The sequence below is a fragment of the Microcebus murinus genome, chromosome 17, assembly GCF_040939455.1.
Source record: "Microcebus murinus isolate Inina chromosome 17, M.murinus_Inina_mat1.0, whole genome shotgun sequence".
NCBI classification, from domain to species: Eukaryota; Metazoa; Chordata; class Mammalia; order Primates; family Cheirogaleidae; genus Microcebus; species Microcebus murinus.
This window is the reverse complement of record NC_134120.1, coordinates 38188139-38214840: the sequence shown is the minus strand read 5'-3', so window position 1 is coordinate 38214840 and position 26702 is coordinate 38188139. Positions and strand designations below refer to the sequence as shown.

Below are 26702 nucleotides of genomic sequence, written 5' to 3'. Positions count from 1 at the left end.
CTGTAGTCCCAGCTACCCGGGAGGCTGAGGCAGAAGGATCACTGGAGCCCAGGAGTTTGAGGTTGCTGTGAGCTAGGCTGACGCCACGGCACTCACTCTAGCCTGGGCAACAAAGCGAGACTCTGTCTCAAAAAAAAAAAAAAAAACAAAAAACAAAAAAAAAAAAACTAGCCTGAGCAAGAGCAAGACCCCGTCTCTACTAAAAAAAAAAAAAAATAGAAACAAATTAATTGGCCAACTAAAAATATATAGAAAAAATTAGCCAGGCATGGTGGCGCATGCCTGTAGTCCCAGCTACTCGGGAGGCTGAGGCAGGAGGATTGCTTGAGCCCAGGAGTTTGAGGTTGCTGTGACCTAGGCTGATGCCATGGCACTCTAGCCTGGGCAACAGAGTGAGACTCTGTCTCAAAAAAAAAAAAAAAAGAAAAAGAAAATTATCACTACTTACTTTCAACTTGTGTTAATTTCCATAAGATTTGATTTGTATTTATTCATACCATTACTTATTCCTTCTAAAGAAATTCAATGATTCTACAGAAGAAAACTATAGCATTGCTGTGTTAGCTAGTTTGTTCTGAACATTCAGCATATGTAGATAAAAACAGTGAAAACTTTCTTGGATTAGACAGTCAAAAGAATAGATTGTATTATAAGAGCCCAAGTTCATTTATCATTATTATTTATGGCAATTTGTCTCAAATGTGTAAGTATGTAATTGATATGATAAAATGAAACAGTGTAAATTTCATTTTTATCACTCTCTTTTAATATCTATTTTGTGTATTTTTATGATGTATACAATATATTAGCATAGAAGTACATGTATATAAACATACTAGCAAATGTTTTTAAACATATTTATAAATACATATTTTAATATATATTAAAATTTGTATATAAAAATTATATTAAATTATAAATTAATTATAATTATATTAATTAGCCTGTATTAATTATATATTAATAATTATATATTATAATTATAAATTAATATATTAAAATGTATATATACATTAAAATTTAAATATATATTAAAATAGTTTACTGATAGGAGTATATGTTTAAAAGGGTTTCAAGATCATGACTTTACTATATTTGGATGACATTCTTCACAGAATAAGTTCTAGTATTAACCCTGGAGAGAAATTGCAAACCACAGCAAAAGACTTGAGTCATTATTTGATCATTTCTTTAAGAAATAGAATAAATGATTTGTTCTTCATTAAGAGGAGCTCAGAACACATCTATCTTGAACTCAACTTTTTTAGGTAGGTTGAACTCTTTCAGCAGGTTCAAATCATAATAATCTAAATCTGTAATTCTGAAAAACATGGAGATCCCCGAGTACACCGCCTTTTCCTCAGCAAAAATTAAATAACATATAAGGTCTTCGAAACCTTAGACTTTAGCCATTCACCAAGCTCATAGCTTTGCATTACTGATGCACTGAAGCTTAAATTGGGTGGTGTCCAAGAAAATGAGCAATAATAATGCATATATTATTTGAATTAAATATTGATCTGAAAATAAACAGATTTCACCCCAAACTTTCTTAAGCATATCCTATAGTTATATTTTATTTCTAGAAAATGGCACTCACCTGCATCCACTGCAACGACTGAAACATTGTATTGGTTGTTTTTTACAAATTTTGATTCTCTGTCCAATACTTTTAGAGTTCTCAAGTCACCAGTGTGTTCGTTAATTTCAAACCAGTTATCTACATCATTGAACTTCTGATACCTAATTTTTAGAAATCAAATGTAAATGATCAAATCGAAGAGGGAGCATAATCTTAAAATTTGTCAATTTGAAAATACATAGAAACTTTCCTAAATTTAAAATCAACTTATATCACAATTAAAATTAAGAAGCTTTTTGACAAGTAAGTTACCTTAAGCCTTCCCCATTGCGTGATTCTGGGTCCAGAGCTTTGTATCCAAGGAGTTGTTGGCCAGCCGGGATGCCATCTCTACTCTGAATAACTTTTACTGGTGGATTGCATTCAGGGCCCTCGTCACTGTCTTTAACTTTAACAGTGACAGTTGTAGTGCACATTGTAGGAGTTTGTGAGTTTGCTCCTTTAGAGAACTGTGCTTCATTAAGTACGCCAATTTGTAAAACAACTTGGTGATTGACTTCATAGTTCAATGGCTGTTCAATGAACATACTTTAATCAGTCAACATATAACATACAGAAGACTTATGATTATGATTTCAAGTTTTCATACAAAGGGAATGTCATTTTTATGTTAAAAATGTAACCAAAACTTGGAACTAATATAAAGACTATTAATAAGCTTCCTAAAATGACAATACTGTCAAATGCAAAATTGTTGATTTTAAAATTCAACCAATTTTTCTTCTCACTTTGCCTTCAGAAGACCCTGACTTCATTTTCTTCATTACAAGTTTAAACATCAGTAGAGATACAGGATAAGTGTTTGAAAAAAATTCAAATTATTTTATTAGTTATCATAAGTGGTAGTAACAGTGCTAACTAAAGCTCTTCCAAGTGTATAAAATACTTAAAGATGTGGCTATAACAGAGCAGTTATTCCAAGTATCTGATTCAAAATAAATAATGATATTATTTAGCATCACCTTTTCAAAGCATGGTTAGATTAGGATCTGCTTAGTACATGATCAAACTGCTCAATCCTAAACTGTGTAATTAGAAAGAATCCTAAAACAGCATTTAAATGCTGAAGGAAAATCATGGGAAATAAATCTGGGAAGCAAGGAGGGGGAAGAGGGGAGAAAGAGGGAAAGGAAGGGAAGGGAAGGAGGGGTAGGTAGGGGACAGAGAGATCCCACCTGTTGACAGGAGGTGTGTCAAACAACTGCCAAGGGACTGCCAGTCTTTTACATTCTGGGCTTAGAAATGGACTCAACATTACTTCCACTGTATTCTATTGGTCAGATGCTGCTCTGATCAATAGAATTACAGTGACAAGTATCTACCCCCAAGATCCAAATGTCAGGGACAGAGATAATTAAAGTAGAAGTGATTCCCCCAGATCCAAAGGTAGGGAACAGAGGTACCACCCCTTGACAGGAGGTGTTTCAAAATATAGTCAAGGTACTGAGCAGACAAGGGAAGGGAAGGGAAGGGAAGGGAAGGGAAGGGAAGGGAAGGGAAGGGAAGGGAAGGGAAGGGAAGGGAAGGGAAGGGAAGGGAAGGGAAGGGAAGGGAAGGGAAGGGAAGGGAAGGGAAGGGAAGGGAAGGGAAGGGAAGGGAAGGGAGGAAGGAAGGAAGGAAGGAAGGAAGGAAGGAAGGAAGGAAGGAAGGAAGGAAGGAAGGAAGGAAGGGAAGGGAAGGGAAGGGAAGGGAAGGGAAGGGAAGGGAAGGGAAGGGAAGGGAAGGGAAGGGAAGGGAAGGGAAGGGAAGGGAAGGGAAGGGAAGGGAAGGGAAGGGAAGGGAAGGGAAGGGAAGGGAAGGGAAGGGAAGGGAAGGGAAGGGGAAAGGGAAGCTCCATAACACAGGAGCTCAAGAATCAATTGGTAAATGTATCTATGGCATGTCTCTTTGTGTGAAGTTCAAGGAAGTTTAAAAATGGTAGTGCCTGAATTAGAACCTACAGTTTAGATTAAAGAGAAAAAAAGAAGGATCTGGATAAGTGGTAAAACTACTGGCCCATCCACCGGAAGGGAAGGGAAGGGAAGGGAAGGGAAGGGAAGGGAAGGGAAGGGAAGGGAAGGGAAGGGAAGGAGGAAGAGAAGAGGGAAGGAGGAAGAGAAGAGGAAAGGGAAGAGGGAAGGGAAGGGAAAAGAAGGGAAAGTGAGGGAAAGAAAAGAAAGGGAAGGGAAGGCAAGAGGGAAGCTAAGGGAAGGGAAGAGAAGGGAAGGAAAGGGAAAGGAAGAGGGAAGGGAAGAGATGGGAAAGGTAGTACAATAAATAAAGGACATTTTCTAAAAATCTTATCAGGAAAACACAATTTTTGCATAAAATTTCTAAGATCATATATTGTCTCCAAGAATTTAGTGAGGGAAGATATGCAAGAAGTCAGTTATAGCTATGGATAGAAGGACTCAAAAGGAATAAGGTCCAGTGAAAGTAATCATCCTTGGAACCAGTAATTGCAATTAAATTTTAAAAATCCAAAAGTACTGGCCACCTGGAATAATTGGGGATTAATAGGAATAGCTGCTGAATCTTAGTACAAAGATCTCCCTTATAAAATACATTATAGAGAGATAAAAGTAAAATACAATATGAACATGAAAGGAGTTGAAAAGTCAAGGTTTGATTTCAAATAGTGATTCTTCCATTTCTCTCTATTGTGTGTTCTTATAAAATAGGGATTTGGACAAGTGACTGTTTAAGACTCTGTTTAAAGCTAATGTCTGATTTAGTATTCAATAGTCAATATTTCTCTGCCTCAGTTTTCCTTATATAGAGAAAAATGAGTTTTGTATCTGACATGACTTTCCTCTAAGAGAAAAAATGAGCATAGAATAATAGGAAACAGAAAGTTTATATAAACTCATCAAATCATTTCAACCTTACATTGCAATATTCTAGTCATATACATACAGGAATTATTCTTTTAATTCAATGCATAAGTTAAAATGCTTTAAAACATGGCTTGATTGCTTTGTTTACCTTGACAACACACAACACTGCTTCATTTGTATTTGGATCTGTGCTAATTTTGAAGTGTCCATTTTCATTTCCCTGTAGGATCTTGTACACAGCCTTTGAGTAAGGAGTGTTTGGCAGGTCTTGGTCATGGACCTTCATTCGCAAAATCTCAACATCAATTCTGTTTTCTTCTACTTCTGTAATATACTGGAAAAAAATGCCTCTTATTATTATAAATTTATAGCTTTAACAAGGTGGGTTTTTTTTTACTTTAAAACTTGTATTTAAAGAAGATAAAGTGATGTGGAAATATGCACTCATTGGGAAAGATTTTACAAATTTAATGCATAGCTTCTTCTTTCCTAAACTGCTTCTTCATATCTTTTCCATTCTTCAAAGGCTACCCCATATCTTAACTTCTGTACTTCTCTGAGGTGATTTCCCTCATCATTCTAGCTATTAGATGTGTCTCTTCTCTGAACCTGCACAATATTTACACTCCATTTCCAGTTTTTAGACATAGTAAGCACTTAAATGCTTTATATTAATATATTAAACACTTATTATTTATAGATAATTATAGCATACATTGAATTCTTGTTTCTAGATGACTGGCTTTCATACCAAGGTTTGGAAATTTACTTCTGATTCATGGACAAACTCTTTAAGGAAAAGGTTGTCCCTTTTTTGAGAAATTAAATCACATCTTCCCCTCCAAAAAAGAAAGATGGTTACAAAAGCATAAGATATTAAAAGACTAAAAGTGGTAAATCAGAATTTGCTAGAGATGTAAGGTGAATTCATAGAAGAATGATAGACACTGGAAGCTAATGGATTTAGATTCAAATCCTGGTTATTCCTTGTACATGGTCTATATTTGTGAGATCTTGAGCAAGTTACTTAACAGACCTTCCACTAACTCGTAGGAAAGGTGCTATAAAACAGATCCTCACACATTGTAAGGATTAATGTAGACAATTACGCGAATATGCCTATCACTGTACTTGCAGGGTTTTCCTTCTTTGATTTGTACTCTGGTGTAGATTAATTAAAAAATGGAAGGTTAAGGCCGGGCACGGTGGCTCACGCCTGTAATCCTAGCCACTCTGGGAGGCCGAGGCAGGCAGATTGTTCGAGGTCAGGAGTTCAAAACCAGCCTGAGAAAGAGGGAGACCCCATCTCTTTAAAACAAAAAAAAATTGGAAGGTTAATTTGGAGGATGGACATGCTTGAAGCTCCTACTCGAGGGGGGAGGGGGGATGGGCAATATATGTAACCTTAACACTTGTACCCCCAGAATACGCTAAATAATAAATAAATAAATAAATGATTTTTAAAAATGGAAGGCTATTCATCAAAAGTTCAGGAAAGGAGAACCATTGCCTGGAGGTATCATCATAAATATGTATGTTGTTTACTGCCTAGGGGAAAGTTTTCTCATGTATGATATAAGAAGGGCTTATGGGGTGGTGGAGGGCTAATCTGTACTACTGATCCCACAGTAGGAGAGTTGAGCAGAGGATATTAAGCTAGTCCCTTTTTCCTCTTAAGAAGTAAAGGGCACCAGAGGGAAGGCCTCTTCTCCTTCACCTCATAAAAGGAATTTAAATCCAAGGGATAGAGCTTACCAACCAAGAAACCATTGAACATATGAACCGGGTCAAGGGCTAAGAAGCCCTTCAGTAACCAAGAGCGTGGTTCTTTTCCTAGCATCCAGAAATAACTGGCACTTCAATTATTTTTACAGAAGGCATATTTTTCTCCCTATGGCATATTATTTGTATTTAAATAAAAATGCGTGATCTCACAAAATTATCAAATTCTACATTTGGTTTTTGAAAAGGTAAATTAATCTACATGAATGAGTACAGAAATATACTCACAGAAGTCTCTGTGAAATATGGTGCATTGTCGTTTTCATCTGCAAGTGAAATAGTAATTGTTCCTGTATTAAATAAACCAAAAGGTTGGCCCCCCATGTCTCGCACTTCCATTATTAGCTGGTAGGTATCACATTTCTGCAAAAAAAGGGAAAGGTATATTTAAGGAACACTTCTGTTTCCTATAACTTGCAATTCTCATAGCCACTGTTTAGGCTGTGATTATTTTATAAATATTCATATATGTATATACATATTATATATATATATATTTAAAAACCATAAATACAAATACAGAACAAGAGATTGGCTAATGAGTACAGTGAGAAGCTGATATGTCTAATACAACATTTCAAAATTTAAAACTGCTTTATTTATAAATGCCCAAACTTGAACGCAACCAAGATGCCCTTCAGTAGGCAAATGGATAAATAATCTGGTAAATCCAGACAACGAAATATTATTCAGTGCTAAAACGAAATGAGCTATCAAGCCATGGAAAGACATGGAAGGAATTTAAATGCATATTGCTAAGTGAAAGAAACCAATCTGGAAAAGCTACATACTGTATGATTCCAACTATATGACATTCTGGAAAAGGCAAAACTATGGAGACAGGAAAAAGATCAGTAGTTTCCGAGAGTTAGGGAGGAGGAAGTGATGGTTAGGTAGAGCACAGAGGATTTTTAGGGCAGTGAAACTATTCTGTATGATACTATCATGGTGGGTACATGTCATTATACATTTATTCAAAGCCATAGAATATATAGCACCAAGAGTGAACTCTAACATAAAATACGCAAACCACAGATTCAGGGTGATAATGAAGTGTCAATGTAAGTTCATCAATTCTAACAAATGTACCACTGTGGTGCAGGATGTTGCTAGTTAGGGAGGCTGTGGGTGTTGGGGGGACAGGGGGCATATGGGAACTGTCTGTACTTTCCATTCAATTTCGCCATGAACCCAAAACTGCTCTAGCAAAATTTATTAATTTAAAAAAAATTACACATATTGGAGTCAAATAAATGTATTTTTTATAAAACAAAAATAAAATAAATGTAAAGCAATTTCAGCATCCACAGATCAAATGAGGTCATTGACCTCAAGTGTGACCTTGTCTAATACCTTGTACTTCCCCAACATCTCTGTAGGGACAAAGGAAGTCTCCAGAGAAGCCATAACCACAGCACACAGAAGCATCCTTACAGAAGAGGCCACACTGGCGGTATTGTAACTTATCTTGGGAGTTCATTTTCAGTTTAAAAATAGTTTAAAGACTGGAAAATTAATTAATGAATTTATTACTTCTCTATCCAGGAAAGGAGTAGTTGTGGTGATGACTCCTGTATCTGGATGTATGGAGAAATGCTTTGGGTGATCTGGGATTTGCTGCAAGATTTTATATTTCAGACGAGTATGTAGAGTGTCAGGTTCATCGAGGTCTATGGCAGTCACTTGTCCAACTGAAGTTCCTGTTTAGATAAATCCAATATTGTCAAAACATTTAAATGTATAGTTTAATTATAAATAAAAATAAAATCAAGGCATTGCTGTAGCGAATTCCCCCCAAAATGCTAAGTAGTTTTACAGATACGTTGAGGAACGTGTAAATGTTCTTCTAAACTTCTCCAAGGCCCCCTTACTTGGGAAATTCAATTAGATGGCTACTGTGAGTTTCCACAAGCTTAGGCTAAAATGAAAGTTAATATCCAACAGCCATTTAAGAGAATTCAGAAAAGCAACTCTAATATCATAAGACGTCAATAAAAACTAGTACTTCACATATATAGCCTAGAAAAGTCAAACCCTTTGAATTTCAAGTGTTTGTTAGAAAAATATCCCTTGACATCATAAAATGAACATTCTGGTATTTTTCATTATATCACTCTTCTCTGGAGTATTTTCCTTGCTTAGAAGGGAAGGTTGAAGCTTTTCTAAAAGTAGCCTTTCTCATATCCTTAGATAAATAATTTTAAAAACAATGAGTAAATGAATAATAAAAAAAATCTCTCATTTTGCTGGAAGATAAAATGGTTTTTGGCCCACTTATAACTCCCTGTTATGTTCTCTACAAATTCCTGGCTAGTCCCTTCTATACTGGACAACTAATTTCTCCCAATGAAAAAACTGAGCAACTCTCCCTTCGCTACAGACTTTCTAAGCATGCACATGTAAACCAAGCACAAACCTCAACAACAACCTCAAATAACTATTGCCAGAATTATGAAGTCATGATATAAAAGGTAAACTGTGTGAAATTTTATCTTTTGAGTATGCTTAAATTTAAGAAAATTTGCTCGGGAATTTAAGACCCTTCATAGTGATGTCATATAAAATGGGGAAAAAGATATATGTTATCAGAAATACCAAAGAAAAGCACGAAATGCAATGATAAAATTAAACATTCTTAATGATAATACTTATTGTCAAATAATCTTATCTATCGTACCATTATAAAATGTGAACTTACCGGATCGGCAATTTTCAGGCACATTAAAAACGGTCAGTTTGTTTTCAAAATATGGGGCATTATCATTATCGTCTTCGACTTTGATTAAAAAAGGGAGTGGGTACTCTGGTGCATAGCCATCTGCGGTTGTTGCATAGCCATAGAGCTGAAAGGAAAAAAAAAACATAATCAACTTGTTCTCCAATAGCAAATTATGCACAAAAGTGGAGGAAAATGTAACATTTAGAAAATCATCCAGAAAGGTATCTGTAACCAAGAAATGATGCAATAGAGACATAACACATAGGCACAATCTACACTGCCATATGGCTTCGGTCCCCTCTCAAACATTTGTAATAGTTCATAAAAAATACAATACTATTTATTTATAGATTTATATCTGTATAAATATACATCACAATTATTTCTGGGTGATTCAACTATGGGATCTATTCTCTATTTACCTGAATTTTCTCATTTTTCTTTCATAAGCATGTATTTCTTTGTAATAAAAATGCTAATAAAAGCATATACATTTCACAAGCTCCATTCCAAAATGACATCTCTTATTCCCAACTGCCAGGATTTAATGTCTTTTCCCTTTAAACTGCATCAAATTATTTCTGCAATCTCCTTATGTGGTTTGTGCATAGTAAATGTTCAATAAATAGGCATTGAACAGATTTTCTTCCCTGACAGGACTAATTAAACCTGCCCAGAGTGAACTCTGTATTGGCTCAATTCTTTGCCATAACTAGCTCTTCTTCTTTTCCAACTGTAACCATTTCTAAAAATGAACTAGGATTAAAATCTCAGATATCAAATTCCTCCTCTCTCTTTAGCCTTATTAGTCAGTTACCAAGTTCTAGAGACTTTGGTATTTTTGTGTTTCTATCATCCAATTCTCTCTTCTATTCCCATTGCCATCATCCTCATGTAACTCCAAATGTATCCTACATGTTGTTTTACCAACTTTCCTGCACTTGTTCTAACTGACCTTCCCTTCTCCAATCTATGTTGTACTCAAAAGTCATATTTTATTTTCATAAAGCACAACTGTAATCCTGATACTTCCCAATCAAACTGTTCATTGACCTACTTATTATCTGCTAAAGTAATCACAAAATCCTCACTATTGTATTAAAATGCAACATTTCGTCTTCACTGTTCATGCTAACCTGGAGAAGAAGGAATTTCCACTCCAACATTTGAGAGAGAAAGTATTAAAATAGCCATCCATGTTCTCTCTGCCCTCTTATTCACTTTTCCCCTCATAACTGCGAGGTGGGGTTTTCAATTAATAAAACAAAATTTGATTTCCATCAGTCTGATTTCTATATCTTATTTATCAATAAATTCCAAACTCAGGAGTGGAATACAGGGGTGTATCATTACCATTCATCACCACTACCACAACCACCAACATCACCCCTACCTTTGTTGTCAATGTCACCATTACCATTACTGCCACCACCACCACCATCACCACCAGCACCAGCACTATCATCACCACCGCTGTCCCTGTCATCATCATCACCACCAGCACATGCAGATGTCACACTGTTTACTCTTCCTAATAATCCCTCCCTTTCTCCCTGTATATATTATGTCAATTTTTCTTTTTTTAAATGCTGCCATTTTTAGATTTGGGCCTAGAGAAACCTATAAAATGGTTTTATATCTCCAGTAGATCACAATTGTCCTCAGGCATGAATCCTGAGACTTACTGATATTTATATTTCTGAAGCATCTAACACAGTAACACAGTGCCTAACATTGGATAACTCTTCAATAAATAGTTTTTTGGATTCAATTCCATCCATCTTTCCCTTTTAGGAAGACAAACTGCCCCTTAAGTTTGCCTTCTGTAAAAATGATTATGATAATTCTATTTTACCTCCTGTAATAAATTCTTTTACTTCAACACAATGGAATGAAAATGTCTCCCTATCTAACGTAAGTCCATTCTGCTGTAATTTACACTCATCTTCGCTAGTTTTTCTTTTCAGGGAAAATGAAGATCATCTGCTTCTCACCATATGATCACTTGTAGTTTGAAATAATAATATTGCTTGCTATTTGACTAGAAGTAAATATTATTTCACATTCTACTGATTCAGATTTGGTAATTTTGTTTCAGGCTCTATTCTGGGTTTTTTGTTTGTTTGTTTTATTTTTGTTTTGTTCTTTGTGTTTTTGTTTTTGTTTTTGCTATCATGAGCCACGTATCTCCAAAATGAGTCAAAATTGGAACCATTATTGTAAACAAAAAAATATAAACTAGGAATATAACTAAACATTCACACATGACTTAACTCTAAAAGAATCTACTTATGCTCATATAATAGGCTAATTATAAATATTTTCTTATTTAGTCATGAAAGCAAGTTTCAAAAAAGTCAACAAAAGTAATGGTTTTGTAGTCTAGTTTCTATTTTTCTATATTAAAATCAATAATAATATATATTTAAATGTTATACTAAAAATAACATAAAATCTTAGTCATATTTTTAGCTGGCTTAGAAAAGTGTCATTGAATGTCACATGTGTGTTACTGTGATATCCTTTCCCCTTTGAATTATTCTGTGCTTGTAGAACCTTATGTCTTTTAGCCCTTTCACATTGTATCTTGCTGAAATTGTTGTCATCTTTGGGAAAATGCAAACAGCTTGCAGTGAGAGGCATTCAATGCAGACTGGACAGAGGAAGGAGGAAGCAGTAACATGAAAAGATGAGCAGTATAGAATGTGAATTAGCAGCACATATATGAAGACAATGGATAGATTTGCGTGCCTGGAAAAGAAAATGAACCTTACAAGATAGTAAGGTTCTGGTTGAATAGATAAGAATGGACCAGAGTGAAACTGACTTTTCTTTCCGAAGTTACAGATTCTCCCCAGTATTCAAAGAAGGGTGTTTGCATTGTGAATATATTTTGCATATCAGATTAGACATCAGAACACTAAAGAGATGTGTAAAATTTGAAACAAACAAACAAAAAAGGACTTGCTATACAGAAGAGTTAAAATTGCTATGGGGTAGGATAAGATAGAATAACATAAATTGGTAAATTTGTTTTGGATTACTAAAGAAATAAAATGGTACCCAGGGATCTCGTTGCTGAAGAACAGTGAGAGAAGAAAAGAAGAGAAGAGAAGAGAAGAGAAGAGGAGAGGAGAGGAGAGGAGAGAAGAGAAAAAGAAAAGAAAAAGAAAAGAAAAGAAAAGAAAAAAGAAAAGAAAAGAAAAGAACAGAACAGCACAGTGCTATGCAAGGGTCTAAAGCAATGAATCCAACCCTTATATAAAAATGATTATGATAATTCTATTTTACCTCCTGTAATAAATTCTTCTACTTCAACACAATGGAATGAAAATGTCTCCCTATCTAACGTAAGTCCATTCTGCTGTAATTTACACTCATCTTCGCTAGTTTTTCTTTTCAGGGAAAATGAAGATCATCTGCTTCCCACCATATGATCACTTGTAGTTAGACCTTGGATGACTAGGCCCCATCCCAGAATAATTAAATTAGAATTTCTGGGCATGGGACCAAGCATCAGTAATTTTTTTAAGTTCTCATGTGATTTATAATATATAGCCATGGTTAAGAACAATTGAGCTATTTTATTATAAAGAACTTAAAGCTCGGCCGGGCGCTGTGGCTCACGCCTGTAATCCTAGCTCTTGGGAGGCCGAGGCGGGCGGATTGCTCAAGGTCAGGAGTTCGAAACCAGCCTGAGCAAGAGCGAGACCCCGTCTCTACTATAAATAGAAAGAAATTAATTGGCCAACTGATATATATATAAAAAATTAGCCGGGCATGGTGGCGCATGCCTGTAGTCCCAGCTACCCGAGCCCAGGAGTTTGAGGTTGCTGTGAGCTAGGCTGACGCCACGGCACTCACTCTAGCCTGGGCAACAAAGCGAGACTCTGTCTCAAAAAAAAAAAAAAAAAAAAAAAAAAAGAACTTAAAGCTCAATAAAATTCTTTGTTGTTTCCCCAGAATTCTACAGATCAAAATCTGTCCTTTAAAATTATGTTATATTAATATTTTCTACACTTTCAGTCCACCTTTACATCCCTTATTTTATATACTGTCTTTCTCTATCGATGGCACCAATCAAAATTAGAAATTTATATTGTATGCTAATAATATTGTAAATATTATATCAAATATTTGATTCTTATAATATGCAAACAAGAAGAATTGAAAATATTAATAAACCAGTATAAAGAAATAATTCTGTAATGAGTGAGATGTGCACCATCTGGGGGATGGTCATGCTGGAGACTCAGACTTGTGGGGAGAAGGGGGGAAAGGGCATTTATTGAAACCTTAAAATCTGTACTCCCATAATATGCTGAAATAAAAAAAAAAAAAGAAAGAATTCTGAATTAATATTTCAGTAATCCTACCGAAAAGTGATCATACTGCTCACGGTCAACGCTGCGTGTACAAAAGATATCCCCAGTGTCTTTCTCTATGAAGAACAAATTGTAGGGCTCTTTGTCCACGCCAGGTCCACTTAAGGAGTAAAAGATGGTGTAGTTTTGTGCAGCATCAGATTGGATCTATAGCAACAATTTAGGAAAAGAACAAATATGTCATGATAAATATCTTCAATTTAACCTCTTGTGATAGTTTATTTTTTATCACTTGCTCTCTTTCCCACTCAGCTATTCTTTCTTCTACTTATCTATCCTCCATCTCCCATGTTTCCAAATACTTATTTGTATTTTGCAATGTGAAAAGCCACACATTCTGTCATTTATTTCATCCCAACTTTTTTGTTATTTGCATATTTATAAAATTTGTGGAGTAATATACCTTACGATTCCTATTTAGTTAGTCTTACTTTTACATAATATAGTAACAGTTTCAGTGATTTGGAATTATTTGGAATTGAAAATCATGTGATTAAAAATAATAGAAGTAATACAACTTTCCTTCCACAATTAATTCTTCAAGAATTGCATAATTTTAAAACTGACCTATGTTTGCATTCCAGCAATGTGGCAGTAAGGCAATCTTGCTCGGTAAACAGAAATATTTGCTATTATTTTTATTTTAAATGTTAATTTAAGTGAGAGTTGAATTATGCAAAATCTGCAGGCACATCTTCTGTACATGAGTGCTAAAAAGTCTAGCATAATATTCAGGTGAATTTGGACGTAGACCTAAGGGCATCAGAAACTCAAAGTATAAAACTTGTTTCTAAATGCCTAAATATGATTTCTTGAAGAAAATGGTAAAATATACTGAATCACTTCTATGTGACTCTAGTTCTGGTGAACAGATGATCCCCAAGTACCAATAGTTTAAAGCCCTGATTCAATATACTGTGCAATTCAAATGGGAAGTTTTAGCAACAAAAAATCTCTAACACATACAAAATCAAATAAGATGAAATGTACCTGCTGAATGTGTTGTGGGAATGGCCCTAGGGAGTTCTCCATCAGTGAACATGGAATAGGAGCCCATCGCCTCTTGCTACGCTTGAGGGATGTGTCTTTGGTATGTCTCTTCTTAGGAGCCTGTATTTGATGAGAAATAAAACAGCATAGCATAGCTTATCATTCTTGGAACTGCAATTTTTCACATATACATCAACAAGGAGACAATAAGTAAGGCTTATACATAATATCATGGATAATCCCCAAAGCATTTCTATTTATCACACACACACACACACACACACACACACACACACACACACACACTAAAACCTCAGACTACATTATAGCCCCCAATTCCACCTATTTCCTGCTTTAATTAGTTAACCAACAAGAAATGTATAGGGCATTGGGAAAAATTCCACCTTCAGAAGATATAGGACTCCCCCTAAAAATAGATAACCCATTAATAAATATTTAAGAATTGATTCCACTAGGAATGGTGTAACCAAAATGTGTTAAAACACTTGCTACAGTACAACCATTTATATACCTATATAAAGACACAGGTCAGCATTTGTTCAAGTATACTTTATTTTATATCATGTAGAGACTCTTTACAATTTGGATTTTAAATATTCTATAAGCCTTCGGCATATTCTAAATTCAGTGAAGAGAAGTCCTTGTAATCGAAAGGAATTTAGCTGGCAAATGGTCTTATAAATTGAATCGCTTATTAATAAATTATTTTATAAGACCAAATCATTGGGCTGAATTTTGATTAAAGTGAGATGTGAATTTCAGCAACCTTTTCTCTTCTGCTCCCTGAACCAATAACCACCATTCACTGCAGGAAAATGAGCCTAAACTTAAACAATCCTGTGGACTGGCCACACCTCCACTCTTTGAAGAAAGGGACTCAGTGAGATTTTAGATTAAGATGGGAATAAGCTGTAGATGATCTCTTCTCCTTCTTAAAGAGACACTCAAACCTACAGTCCATTGAGAGAGGGCCACCCACAGGGTGGTGCGACATTTCTCTAGTCGCAATCACTTTTCTCTGAGTTTTAGACCCGCCCCTGTCTTGTCCTGGTTCCTGGGGTTGGTTGCTCCTATTGCCACACCTAAAAAACACTCTCTTCAAGCCTTTGAAATTCTTACTTTGCTCCCTGGCTTCAGAGTTGTTCATTTTATACAATTAAGTTAATAGCTCTACCACTCCTTAACAGTGTAGTCTTTATTTACATTAATTCCAAGTGGAAAAGACAAACAAATGATCATCGAAGAAAAATGATTTTGCCCTGAAAGGAAGTATATGAAATGAAAGACTCTTTGGAAGCAGATTAATATACTCGGCAACTCAAGTCCTTGCCTACTATACCTTGTTATCTCTTGCTGACAGTACAACTTCTATCGCTTTTTGTTCCTGTCTCTGCCTGTCTGAGAGAAAAATGGAAAACCTCTTCCTTTCAGAAGACAAAATGAGGTCATGTGTTGTGTAAATTGAGCCATCTTCTAGAATTCTGAAGGCAGGGTCACTGGACAGGATTAGGCTGGCCAACTTGAGACACTCCTCCAGATTCACTGCAGGGAAGAAATGGCACAGCAATTTGTCAGATGAAACAAGAATAGAACAAGTTTTACAGGAATGACAACTGGGAGTCAGTGCAGGAGAAACAGAAGAGGGAAGTTACACTCAGAATGTCACGATATTCTAAAACTTAGGGGCCATGAAAATTACATAAATTAATGGAATCACATTTTCCACTACTTTTATCATAAATTAATTTAGGAAATAAAATATTTTCCTAGTGCCACTGGATTTATTCTCATTACTTTTAACTCTGAGTTATGGGTTTATGTGTGTGTATAAGTAGTATAACCATATGATGTCGGTAGATTTTGAACTTGTTTGCAATGATTTTTGATAGTTAAAATGATCTTGCCACAAATAAAACTAGTCTATTTTTAAGTAATATTTTTCAGTAATATTGCAAATAATCTTTCTGTAATACCTTTTGGAGGTTTAATAAAGCCAATGATTAACATGCATTGTGATTGTTGTCAAAATATTTCCTTTATAGATTCAGATTTAACATATTTAGTGTATTTATTATGTGCCTTTAGCATGTGGACTGTTTATATTAATTGAAAACCTTAGAGTACTGGGCAAAATATTGTCTTTCTTAGAAAGGATACTACTTCTGTATTCAAGGTACATTTTTCTAAATGTGAATTCAAAGCCAATGAAAAGCTTTAATGAAAAGAATGTTACCTTTGGACTCAGAACAACTAATCTATACTTCAGGGATGGCTGTGGTAGTAAGACCCACTGAAATTTTATTTGCTTTCACAAGCTATTCTATGAAATATATCACATCCATTCTTGGTGGATAATTTTTCATTGTACAACTTCAAGTACAAATTTTATTTGGGGCATTTAACTTTTGACACATCCATTTTGTGTCTGATCAATTAAACAATCTTGGCTTTGGAATTTTGGCAGCAGATTAGTTTATATTAATTAAAATATGCTTCGAGTGTTGGTGTCTTGCTTTGTTTGAACTAAACTAAGATGATTTAGCCCTCTGATGTTTGCTAATTTTTCTGGCAAGAAAAGCATGCAACTAACTTTGGAATTTTAATTATTTCTAACCACTACCAAAAAACAAGTAGCCTATCTTTTGTTGTATGTCCAATTTTAATGCCAAGTAGCTACTATATGGCTTTTATCCCAAACTTTACAAGAGCAGCCTAAAGCTAAACGTAGCAAGTTACAACTAAAAATTCTTAATGTAGTTTCTTACCTCTGCCTACAAGTGTTTCAGCCTGAAGACGAGAAGGAACTCGAAGAGAAATTTTCTGACAAGCATCACAAAATAGTATTGGAACCTCAAAAGAAAGGAAAAAAAATACCAGGAATTATATTGGATCATAAATTCTCAAAATACAATTTTGACTTATTGATAAAAATATTGTCAATTTTGAAAACAAATTAATCTTTTAATCCCTTAATTTTTTTCATGTTCATTTTCAAAGGAACCAGCAAAGACAATGGCATAAGGGACATCACTACCATTTAGTATGTAGGAAAAAATTAAGTGAACAGTAGTTCTTAGGACCTAAATCATACTGTATCATTGTAAGAAAATATGTTACAAGCCATTGGCTTTATATGTAGGTTATATATCTCTAAGACCATTAATAAATGTCATTCTGATTTTTTAGCATGAAGAAAGTACTTAACTCTAGAATATAATAATCCCATATCTATAATAATTCTCAAACCATCATTTTCACTATTTGAGGGTATAGTTGATGAAATCTAAAAAATATTTGAGGCTCTTTTTTAAATTCATAAAGAATAATGCCAATAAATATTCATAGTTTTCAAATCACTTTTTTAGACTGACTTGGCAAAAACATCAAAGTCGAAATGATCTCAAATTACATAACTAGTCTAACAAGAAATATATTTTAAAATATAGAGAGTAGTTTTCAAATGGGTAAAGATTTTTAATTAATGGTATAACTATTGTTTTTAAAAGCTAGGTAGTTCAAAGAAGAAAGATACTATCTAAAAAATAAAAGAAAAGCTAGTATTTCCAAGGTACCTATGAGTGAAAAACATATTTTACTTCTTTTTCTGGCATTTTCTGTTTATTTGCTTTTAATTCCCTTTATCAAAATTACTGCTTTTTTATTATTTAAATATAAAGTAGAGCAGAGCTAGATTTCCCAGAAACATATCAGCCAGTTTTGTGATCAATTTCTCTCTGAAGACATTTCTAGAATTATTGGATCCATATTATTTGTTAGCAGGAAAGAGAAGGATATGAACTTCTTTTCCAACTCAAGTCTATTGGATATATTGTAATAGCCTTTTAAAATAGTTTGTAATTTTATAAATTTCTGTCTGGAAGACAATATGAAAAGCTAGAATTTTAAAAGTCAGACTTGTGTTCAGTTTTAATTTAATAACCACCTTTTAAAACATGAGACATTCTCATTTATTAGACTTTTTAAAATGTATTCATCCCTAATGCCGGGAAATGCACTAAATTATATATAAAGAACTTTTTGAGCATAAAGCATTCCATTAGTAATAGTCTAAATATATAATGTGGAAATAGTATTTTGTAATTAGGAATACATTTATCACATACATACATATATACCTATATAGGTATATATGTATGGTATATAGGTATATACCTATATAGGTATATATGTATAGGCTGTATATATACAGCCATGTGTCACTTAACAATGGGGATATGTTCTGAGAAACGCCTTGTTAGGCAATTTCTCATTGTGTGAACATCACACAAACCTAGATGGTATAGCCCACTACACACCTAGGCCATATGGGATAGCCTATTGCTCCTAGGCTACAAACCTGCACAGCATGTCACTTACTGAATACTGCAGGCAATTGTAACACAATTAGTAGTGTGAATAAATAGTAATAATTTGTGTATCTAAACATATTCAAACATAAAAAAGGTAGAGTAAAAATGCAGTCATAAAAGATAAAAAATGGTACACTTGTAGAGGGTACCTCCATTATGATCTTATGTGACCACCATTGTATACACAGTCCATAATCGACTGAAAAGTTGTTATGCAGTGCATGACTACACACACACACACACACACACACACACACACACACACACACACGAGACATTCTTGACATTCTCATAGGATATATACACACTCCCACCCTCATCTTTTCTTTCTGTCTTGGACCCCACCTGGATGATCCTCCCAGTGCAGGCAGAGCCACTGAAGGTTTCCACTCATTAAGCACTCACTATTCCAGTCTTGAGAGGAAATCAGCCGCTAAGCGATTTGGAGGAAACTGGGATCAGACACCCTTTTAATCAGTATGGGGGGCAAGAATGAATGAGTAAGGCATGATGGATCAAGGGATACTGGACACAGCCAGGATCAAAAGCAAAATAAATCTGGCTAGAATCCCTTGCAAAATTGGTACCACATTTGACCTAACTAATACCAACTCAAGATGGTCTGACTTCTTCCCTCCTCAAACAGTTACAGGATAAGAAGTCAACCTGCATCATATACATGCAAAAATGTTCATTCCCCATGCAGTAAAACGTTCAAATTCTGAAAATATAATTTGAAGTTAAAATATTTTGCTAAAAAAAAAAAAAGAAAATTCACAGCTCAGAAATGCCAAATGAAGATGTGGGATAATTCCCCTCTTTCCCTCTCTCCACCAAAGAAAATATAACATCTTATACACACTTCTAAAGCTATTAAAAACCCAAGTGGAAGCCAAGTTAATGATATTTTCAGTGACTGTCACACTTTTATTATTTTTCTTAAGTTAAAACACTTGCTTAACTAAGAGTTTTGCCCTTTCTCTTGGCCCTTCTTGGTAAAATTTTTAAAGTCCTGGATAATTTGCAAACTCACCAAGAATCTTTTTCCTTGTTTTGCAGCTTGGTGGAACTATGTTAAATAACATGCACATGCGCTTATGTAAAGACTAGTAGCAAAAGCAAACCTCAGAACCTCTGGGCTGAATGCCTAAGGAATGAATTCATTTCACCACTCCTTAGAAAAACACCGCAGCAGCATCCAACAGGGGATTCCCTCGAAAAACTTTAACATCCTGGCAGTGAGTGCTTGAGAAGTAAGCCAGACACTTCCCATGCCGGACCCCAAATCTCTCAACTCTTCCCTGAACTGTCCTTGGACCTGTTTTGATTTTCCCAGTCTTGTCTCCTCTGCCTCCCATCCCCACCCTGAGTCTCTTTCTGACCCAAGCTAAAAGGAGGAAGCAGGTAGCAACATGCTTGAATTCCCTAATCCTTTGGTTGTTACTCACCAGGAGAGAGAAAAGGAGCTGCTTACAGAAGATGCTCCCTGGGGCAGCGGAGGCCACAGCCATCAGAAGCAGTCCCAATGGCCAGGGACGGTGACCAGAGAATAGGGCAGCCTGGGACGTCTAAGCAGATGCTGGCACTTGGGCAGGATGTGCTGCTGCCACCTTGGTGCAGCTGCGCTTGGTTTGGAAGAGAGTCAGGAGGCAAGTGATAAACGGGAGGAGGAGCAGCAAGGGAATTGCTTTCCCCCCTATTCCCTGGCCCGTATCCTCCTTCCAGTTCAATTACCTCTGAATGCAAAGAGGTTTTCCTACGAGTGAGGAGGGTGGGGTACAAGACACCCCAAAACCCAGTCACTAGCTCCTCCTCACAGCAGCTTTCAAAATTTCTCCTGCCACTTAACACATAGGCAGAAGCAGGAGGGAACACCCTCCATCCTCAGCCCTCCTCCCTTTCCCCCCGGGTTGGTGCTGTGAAGTCCTCCCCGGTGATTACCCACTCCCACAGCCTCCCCTCCTTCTTGGCCTTATTAACCTGTCTTGCCCCCGGGCACAAACGTGAACTGTGCACAAACTCCAAGCAAGGAAGTGATGCCTCCTCGGCCACCATTGGCAAATCAGGGGACATACGTGTGTGTAATCACACGCATCCGAAGTTATCTCCCCATCTAAGCGTTTAGGTGTAGTCTGTCACACACAGCGTGGTAGTTCTGCCAGAGATCTGGCATTCCAGTTTAAAGCAGCAACTTCGTAGAAGCATTGTGTCTACTCCCTATCATCGTCTGTCCATTGTGGTTTGGTCCTCTAGGTGTTACAAGGAGCTTACCCGAGGGTATAGACCTTGTAAAAGTAAGAAAATAAAGAAATAGCTGGCATGTAATTTTCTTATTGCTTTCTTTTTGTTATACATGAAGCCATTATTTTTTAGCTTTATCTTTTTTCAAGGGCGGCTATGATCTGTGAGAACAAGTCCCTTTAAAATCACTCCATTCATTTTAATTGTACATGACATGCAGCGTATCCTAGCCTGGTAGTACAATAATGCCATCAAGTTTAGTTTTTTTAAACACTAATAACTCTTGCAGTGAGAACTTTTAGCATCATTTTTCCTGTGCCAACTTAGCGAGCTAAGTGATACCAACAGCACTCAATGGTAGTGATGGAAGTTAGAGGAAGGAAGGTAAATATTTTCAAATTTTCATTGCACAATTTTGGTTATAGAGAGAGAACTAAAATTTGTATTTACTGAGACACTGATATAAATCAGGATCGACGACAGGCATTTGAGTGAATCCTGCCAACAGCTCAACAAAGGCTTCTTTTAAGAGATGATGAAACCACAGGAGAGTAAGTAATTGCCCTTTGCCTGTGGACCCATAACAAGTGAAGAAATGGACATGTGAACCCCATCTGCCACTAACTGCTACTCTTTTCACTGTCATGCTATTTTATGACAAATACATACCAATATATTGAAGAGGAGAAGAAAATGATGATCAGCTATATGAGTATGCTGAATAGCTGAACAACAATGCAGTTTGAGACTAATAAAATGTATTCAGAAGCAGTTATAACCTACAACTGTTAATAATAGCCCATCATCCTGCAATACTGTGACTTTTCCGGTCTCTTTTGTGAGAGTCATTATATAGTCAAATAAAATGGTGGTTAAGCTATTTACTTTATAAATTTTTATACATGAAACTACTCCTGTTGCTCTTGCTACTTTTGTTTCTATCTCATGTTCAACTAAAAAGTAAAGATACAGCCCAACAGCCCTGCTGCTGAGAAAGGAAGGGTGAAAGATTTTCTTCCGCTTATCTGACAGTGGGACCAATTCCTTCTTGTACGCAGAGGTAGAAATAATAATGTAACTGCTTCTTTGGAATTAGAGGCTGGGAGGATTTGGAAAATAAATGACCCTAAAGAAAAAAACAAAAAGATATTCTGTAGTATTTTACTGGCAAGGGTATACCCACTAATAAATATATTTTGTGTCTGCATTGGAATTTGATTCAATTGGGAAATTACAGTCACTTTAATTAAATGTTTTTATATTTGATATTTTGAGAAAAAAACGATTAGGAATATAGAAATAGGAAAAATAATCTAGATGAGTATGTGTAGATCCAAGTATAATTCTGTGTATATTTAAACATAATTATATAAATATTAAATATACATCTAATTAGATAGATGGATAGATAGAGAGATAGATATTCTTATAGCTTAAAGGATTTAAGACCCAAGTTCTCGAACCCTGAGTGGGGGAGTGGAGATACATTTCTCAGCTAATGAAATTATCATTATCTCTCTTTATAATATTATATTCTCCACTGAAATGGGAAAGAATGGAATGACAAAAATTAAATTGATGATACTGGGAAAAATTCACCTGTATTGGCTGTTTGAAGAGATGCCAGGCACTGGCTAAGTTCAAGTAAATACAAAATACTTTCAGTGGTTCTGGAAAATTGACATTCTTGATTCTACTTCTTCTCTCTCTCTCTCTCTCTTTATTTTTTTTTTTCTAAGAGACAAGCTCCCACTCTGCACTGTCACCCCGGCACTGTTGCAATCATGGCTCACTGCAGCCTTGAACTCCTGGGCTCAAGGGATCCTCCTGCGTCAGCCTCCCAAGTAGGACTACAGGTCTGAGCCACTGCTCCTGGTTCCTTGATTCTACTTCTTTTAGCCTACCTTCTGCATGCTCTCTTCTCCTATTATCTTTCTTTCACAAAAGTAATGGAAAAAGTTGTACATGTTAACCTCAAATCATTGGTTTGAAAATTTGTTACATCAATAATGTTTCTCCTATATTTGCTACTTGCACACAAAGGTTTACTTAGGTTTTTTAACCAGTTATTGGAAAAGAAATTATAATTATAAATTGATGACTCTCCCTTAAAATTGGTTCTGTCTTAAAATTAAGATGAATGAAAACAAACGGTATTTCTTCCAATTTCCTGCCATCAGATTATTCAGTAAGAGCTCTGTCCTAGTCTATTTTTTGTTGCTATAACAAAATACGACAGACTGAGTAATTTACAAAGAACAGAAGTTTATTTGGCTCATGGTTATGGAAGCTGGGAAGCCCAAGAGCATGGTGCCAGCATCTGGCGAGGATCATCCCATGGTGAAAGGCAGAAGGCAGAAGTGAGTATATAAGACAGACAGGGAAGTGGGCGGAGCTTATCATGTTTTCAGGAGCCCACTCCCATGATAACTAACCCACTCCCAGGATAACAGCATTAATCCATTCATGAGGGTGGAGCCCTCATGGCCTAATGACCTTTTAAAGCTCCCACCTCTCAACACCGTTACAATGGCAACCAAATTCAAGATGAGTTTTGGTGACGACATTCAAACTATTGCCAGCTCTATTTTTTTAATTTAATTTGGTGAGGACATTCAAACTGTTGCAAGCTCTGTTTTTCTTTTATCTGTATGTTTGTTTATTTTACCCTGTGTCTAAATTAATAGGTTTAATTAAAAGATTCATAGTGTAGTACAGTGGTTAAGAAATTGGACTTAGGAGCTAGACTGCCTGGGTTCAAATCCTAACTTTATTACTTATTAGCAATATAACCATAGGCAAGTTACTTAACTCTTCTCCGCCTGAGTCTCTTTATCTATAAAATGGAGACAATAATAGCTGCTAATTGATAGGTTATTATGAAGATTAAATGTGCTATTACAAAGAAAACACTTCCAACAGTGTCTGGTCAGAGCAAGCACTGATGTTTTACACCATATAATTGCCTAGGGATACAATAAAAAGTTAGAGACTGAACTTCCAATAAAATAAACACAAAATTACTACAAACCTAGGATCTCTTATGTAGAAGCTACCTAAAGATATATAAACGGGTTTATTCATTGAACAAATAGTTAAGAGTCCATATACTGGGCTCTGGCCTCTTCTAGAAGAGGACCATATAGGAAGAAAAAAGAAGACAGAAATTTTATGATGTTTAAATAAAAGACACACTTTATGGTAGAGAACACAAACCTGGTTCTCTTTCCAGTTCAAAAGACAGAATAAAAGGAGGCACTGTAGCAAATATTAAATATCTTAGAAATTTAGAGATAAATTAAGAACAGACAGTGATAAAAGTCTTAGTGGAAAGATTCCTATAAAAGAAAAGGATTTATTTTAAATATATAAATATTATATAACCGGTTTTCCACCACAGATTTATCATCATACAGGGAAAGATTTAAATATAAAGATCCACGTGCCTCTTGCATTTTTTTTATTTTTTAGCTCAAGGTACATCAAGAATATATGTTTTTCTAATGAATTTAAAGAGTGTATTTTATGGAAATACAGTAACAAATTTCATAAGTCATGTTTATGCATGCCCAACTTTAAAAAAGGGCTCATTATGAATACATTCAAGGCCTCAGAACAGCAATTTACAGATAAAACTATTATCTCTGTCAGGTGACTCAATACATTCATACTCTAAACTGATAAGAATACTGTACGTGTTGATGAAGCCATAACAAGGCACTTTGTGTTAAATATGAATGAAGTTAACAGAAACCATAGGAGTAAAAACAGGGCATGTGATTTTGGTATGGGAGAAGTACATGAACAAAGGAAAAAGAAGTATTAGCTATAAAATACCAACATATTGGGTCCCACAACTTCAATGTACTGCAGTCAATTTCACTTCACTCATACACTTGTATCTGGGTAAAGTGTTATTAAAAATTAGGAGTAACTCATGTGCACTAATAATCATTACCAATAATTTCTTAAGGCTGTTTGCATAGAATAATGATTAACTTTACATAAAATGACCACTCCCCGTTATTATCAAAACTATTTGCAGACCTATGACTAGAAACGTCAGCATACATCTCTGAGTAATTTAGAACTCTCTCTACTCAGCACACACATCTAACACAAAGTGGCTTAAGAGTAACAAAACAAAACGAAATTGTTCGGGGTAAAGGGATCTGTTGGCTTATGTAACTGGGAAGTCCAGGGATAATCCTAGATTCAGGCATAAATCCTTTCCATCTCTTAGCTCTACTTTTCTTTGTCTTGTTTTCACTATTGTTCAGTTTTCCCAGTGTGGAGGCAAAGATGGCCACCAGAGACTTGAAGATTGCATTCTCTTGGTTCAGCAATTCACTGTTGAAAGAGCATGTCTTGTTCCCAATAATTTTAGCAAAACACAATCCCTCTGGCCTGAATCTTATAGGTAAGTATATGTAAGTCTAAAGTCAAGGGGTGGACCAGACCACATGGGCAAAACATGGTAGAGAAGTCACTGCCCGAGGATAACTCTTAGCTACAGACAGAAAAAGGAGGAATAATAACTAGACAGGAAAATCAACAGATGTCCACTAAACTGACTTTTCTTTATTGTCATTTTAATAATACCAGTTATCCATCAATTACTTATTAACACTTTCTATATGCTAAGTACCATCCATGCTGAAAAGGACAAGAACTCTGCCCTCATGGAGCTTACTATCTGCTATATGTTTTGAAAATCAGCTAATACAGTTTCTGTGATGCTCAGAATTAAAAATTCTGGTGAAAAGAATGCAATAAATATTTTAGATTTTTTTTATTTGTTTTCTGCTATTTCCTTCAATTATTATTTCCTTTGGTGACTTTCAGAGTGAAATATTTGCAAAGCATTTTTGTGTTTTTTTAATGTGGATGGAATCTTACTGTCGGATATTCATCTTATATATTAAAAATCACATTATTAAATGTTGATTTTTATTTTATTTTATTTTTTTCTCTTGGAGTAAACTGGTATAAATGTTGATTTTTAAAAATGAGAATATATACACACTACCTAAACTTTGTTAAGATAAAAAAATTAAGAAAAAACATTCACCCATGATCTAAAGGTAATTTTCAGTATATATCATTCCAGTTTAGTTTTTGCATATAGAATTTTTACATTGTTATCTTGCACTATGAGTGTAATTTTGTAGCATGCTTTTTCCCTGTAATAATATGAAATCTGTCCTATGTCATGTATTTGTCCTATGTGATAACAAGCCCCATATAGATACCATGTTAGTGACTGTAATAAATTCCTTCAAATAAATACATCACGATAATTTAACCACTTCCCAATACTGAGCATGTAAGTTCTTCCCAATTTTTTATTATTGTGATCATCTTGATACATAAACTTTTTCCTGAATTCAGGACTACATGTTGAAGTAAAGTTCCACAAGTAGAAGTTCTAGGTCAAAACATAAGTGATTTAATGGTTCTTATTACATAAAGCTAATTTGAGTCACAAAAGCAGAGTACGAGTGTACATTCTTACTGATAATGAATGTGACAATAAATATCCTAGCAAGGATTATTTTAAATATCCTATTTTTATAAGCAAAAAATTATAGGTATAGTTTGAATTATTTGATTAGTCATGATGTCAAGCACTTTTTCATGACTGCCAAACCATTGCATTTCCTCTTCTAATATATATTTGCATATATATATATTATATATATGCAAATATATATTATATATCTAATGCATTTTTAA

At 35.2% G+C, this 26702-nt stretch overlaps 1 protein-coding gene across 2 annotated transcripts in view; it reads right to left on the bottom strand.

Annotated features, from left to right (window-relative positions):
- DSC1 (desmocollin 1) overlaps positions 1-20483 on the bottom strand; it is a 30187-nt gene extending 9704 nt beyond the window's left edge. For both annotated transcript variants that reach the window (XM_075993576.1, XM_075993577.1), the window contains exons 1-11: positions 20174-20483; positions 17121-17205; positions 15695-15897; positions 14335-14454; positions 13336-13491; positions 8939-9083; positions 7774-7940; positions 6469-6603; positions 4607-4792; positions 1895-2154; positions 1601-1743 (exon numbers count right to left, since the gene is read on the bottom strand). In XM_075993576.1, coding sequence (XP_075849691.1) covers positions 1601-1743; positions 1895-2154; positions 4607-4792; positions 6469-6603; positions 7774-7940; positions 8939-9083; positions 13336-13491; positions 14335-14454; positions 15695-15897; positions 17121-17205; positions 20174-20236 — 1663 coding nt within the window. In that variant the 5' untranslated portion in view covers positions 20237-20483. The remainder of the gene's footprint in view (positions 1-1600; positions 1744-1894; positions 2155-4606; positions 4793-6468; positions 6604-7773; positions 7941-8938; positions 9084-13335; positions 13492-14334; positions 14455-15694; positions 15898-17120; positions 17206-20173) is intronic.
- Positions 20484-26702: the final 6219 nt, after the last annotated feature.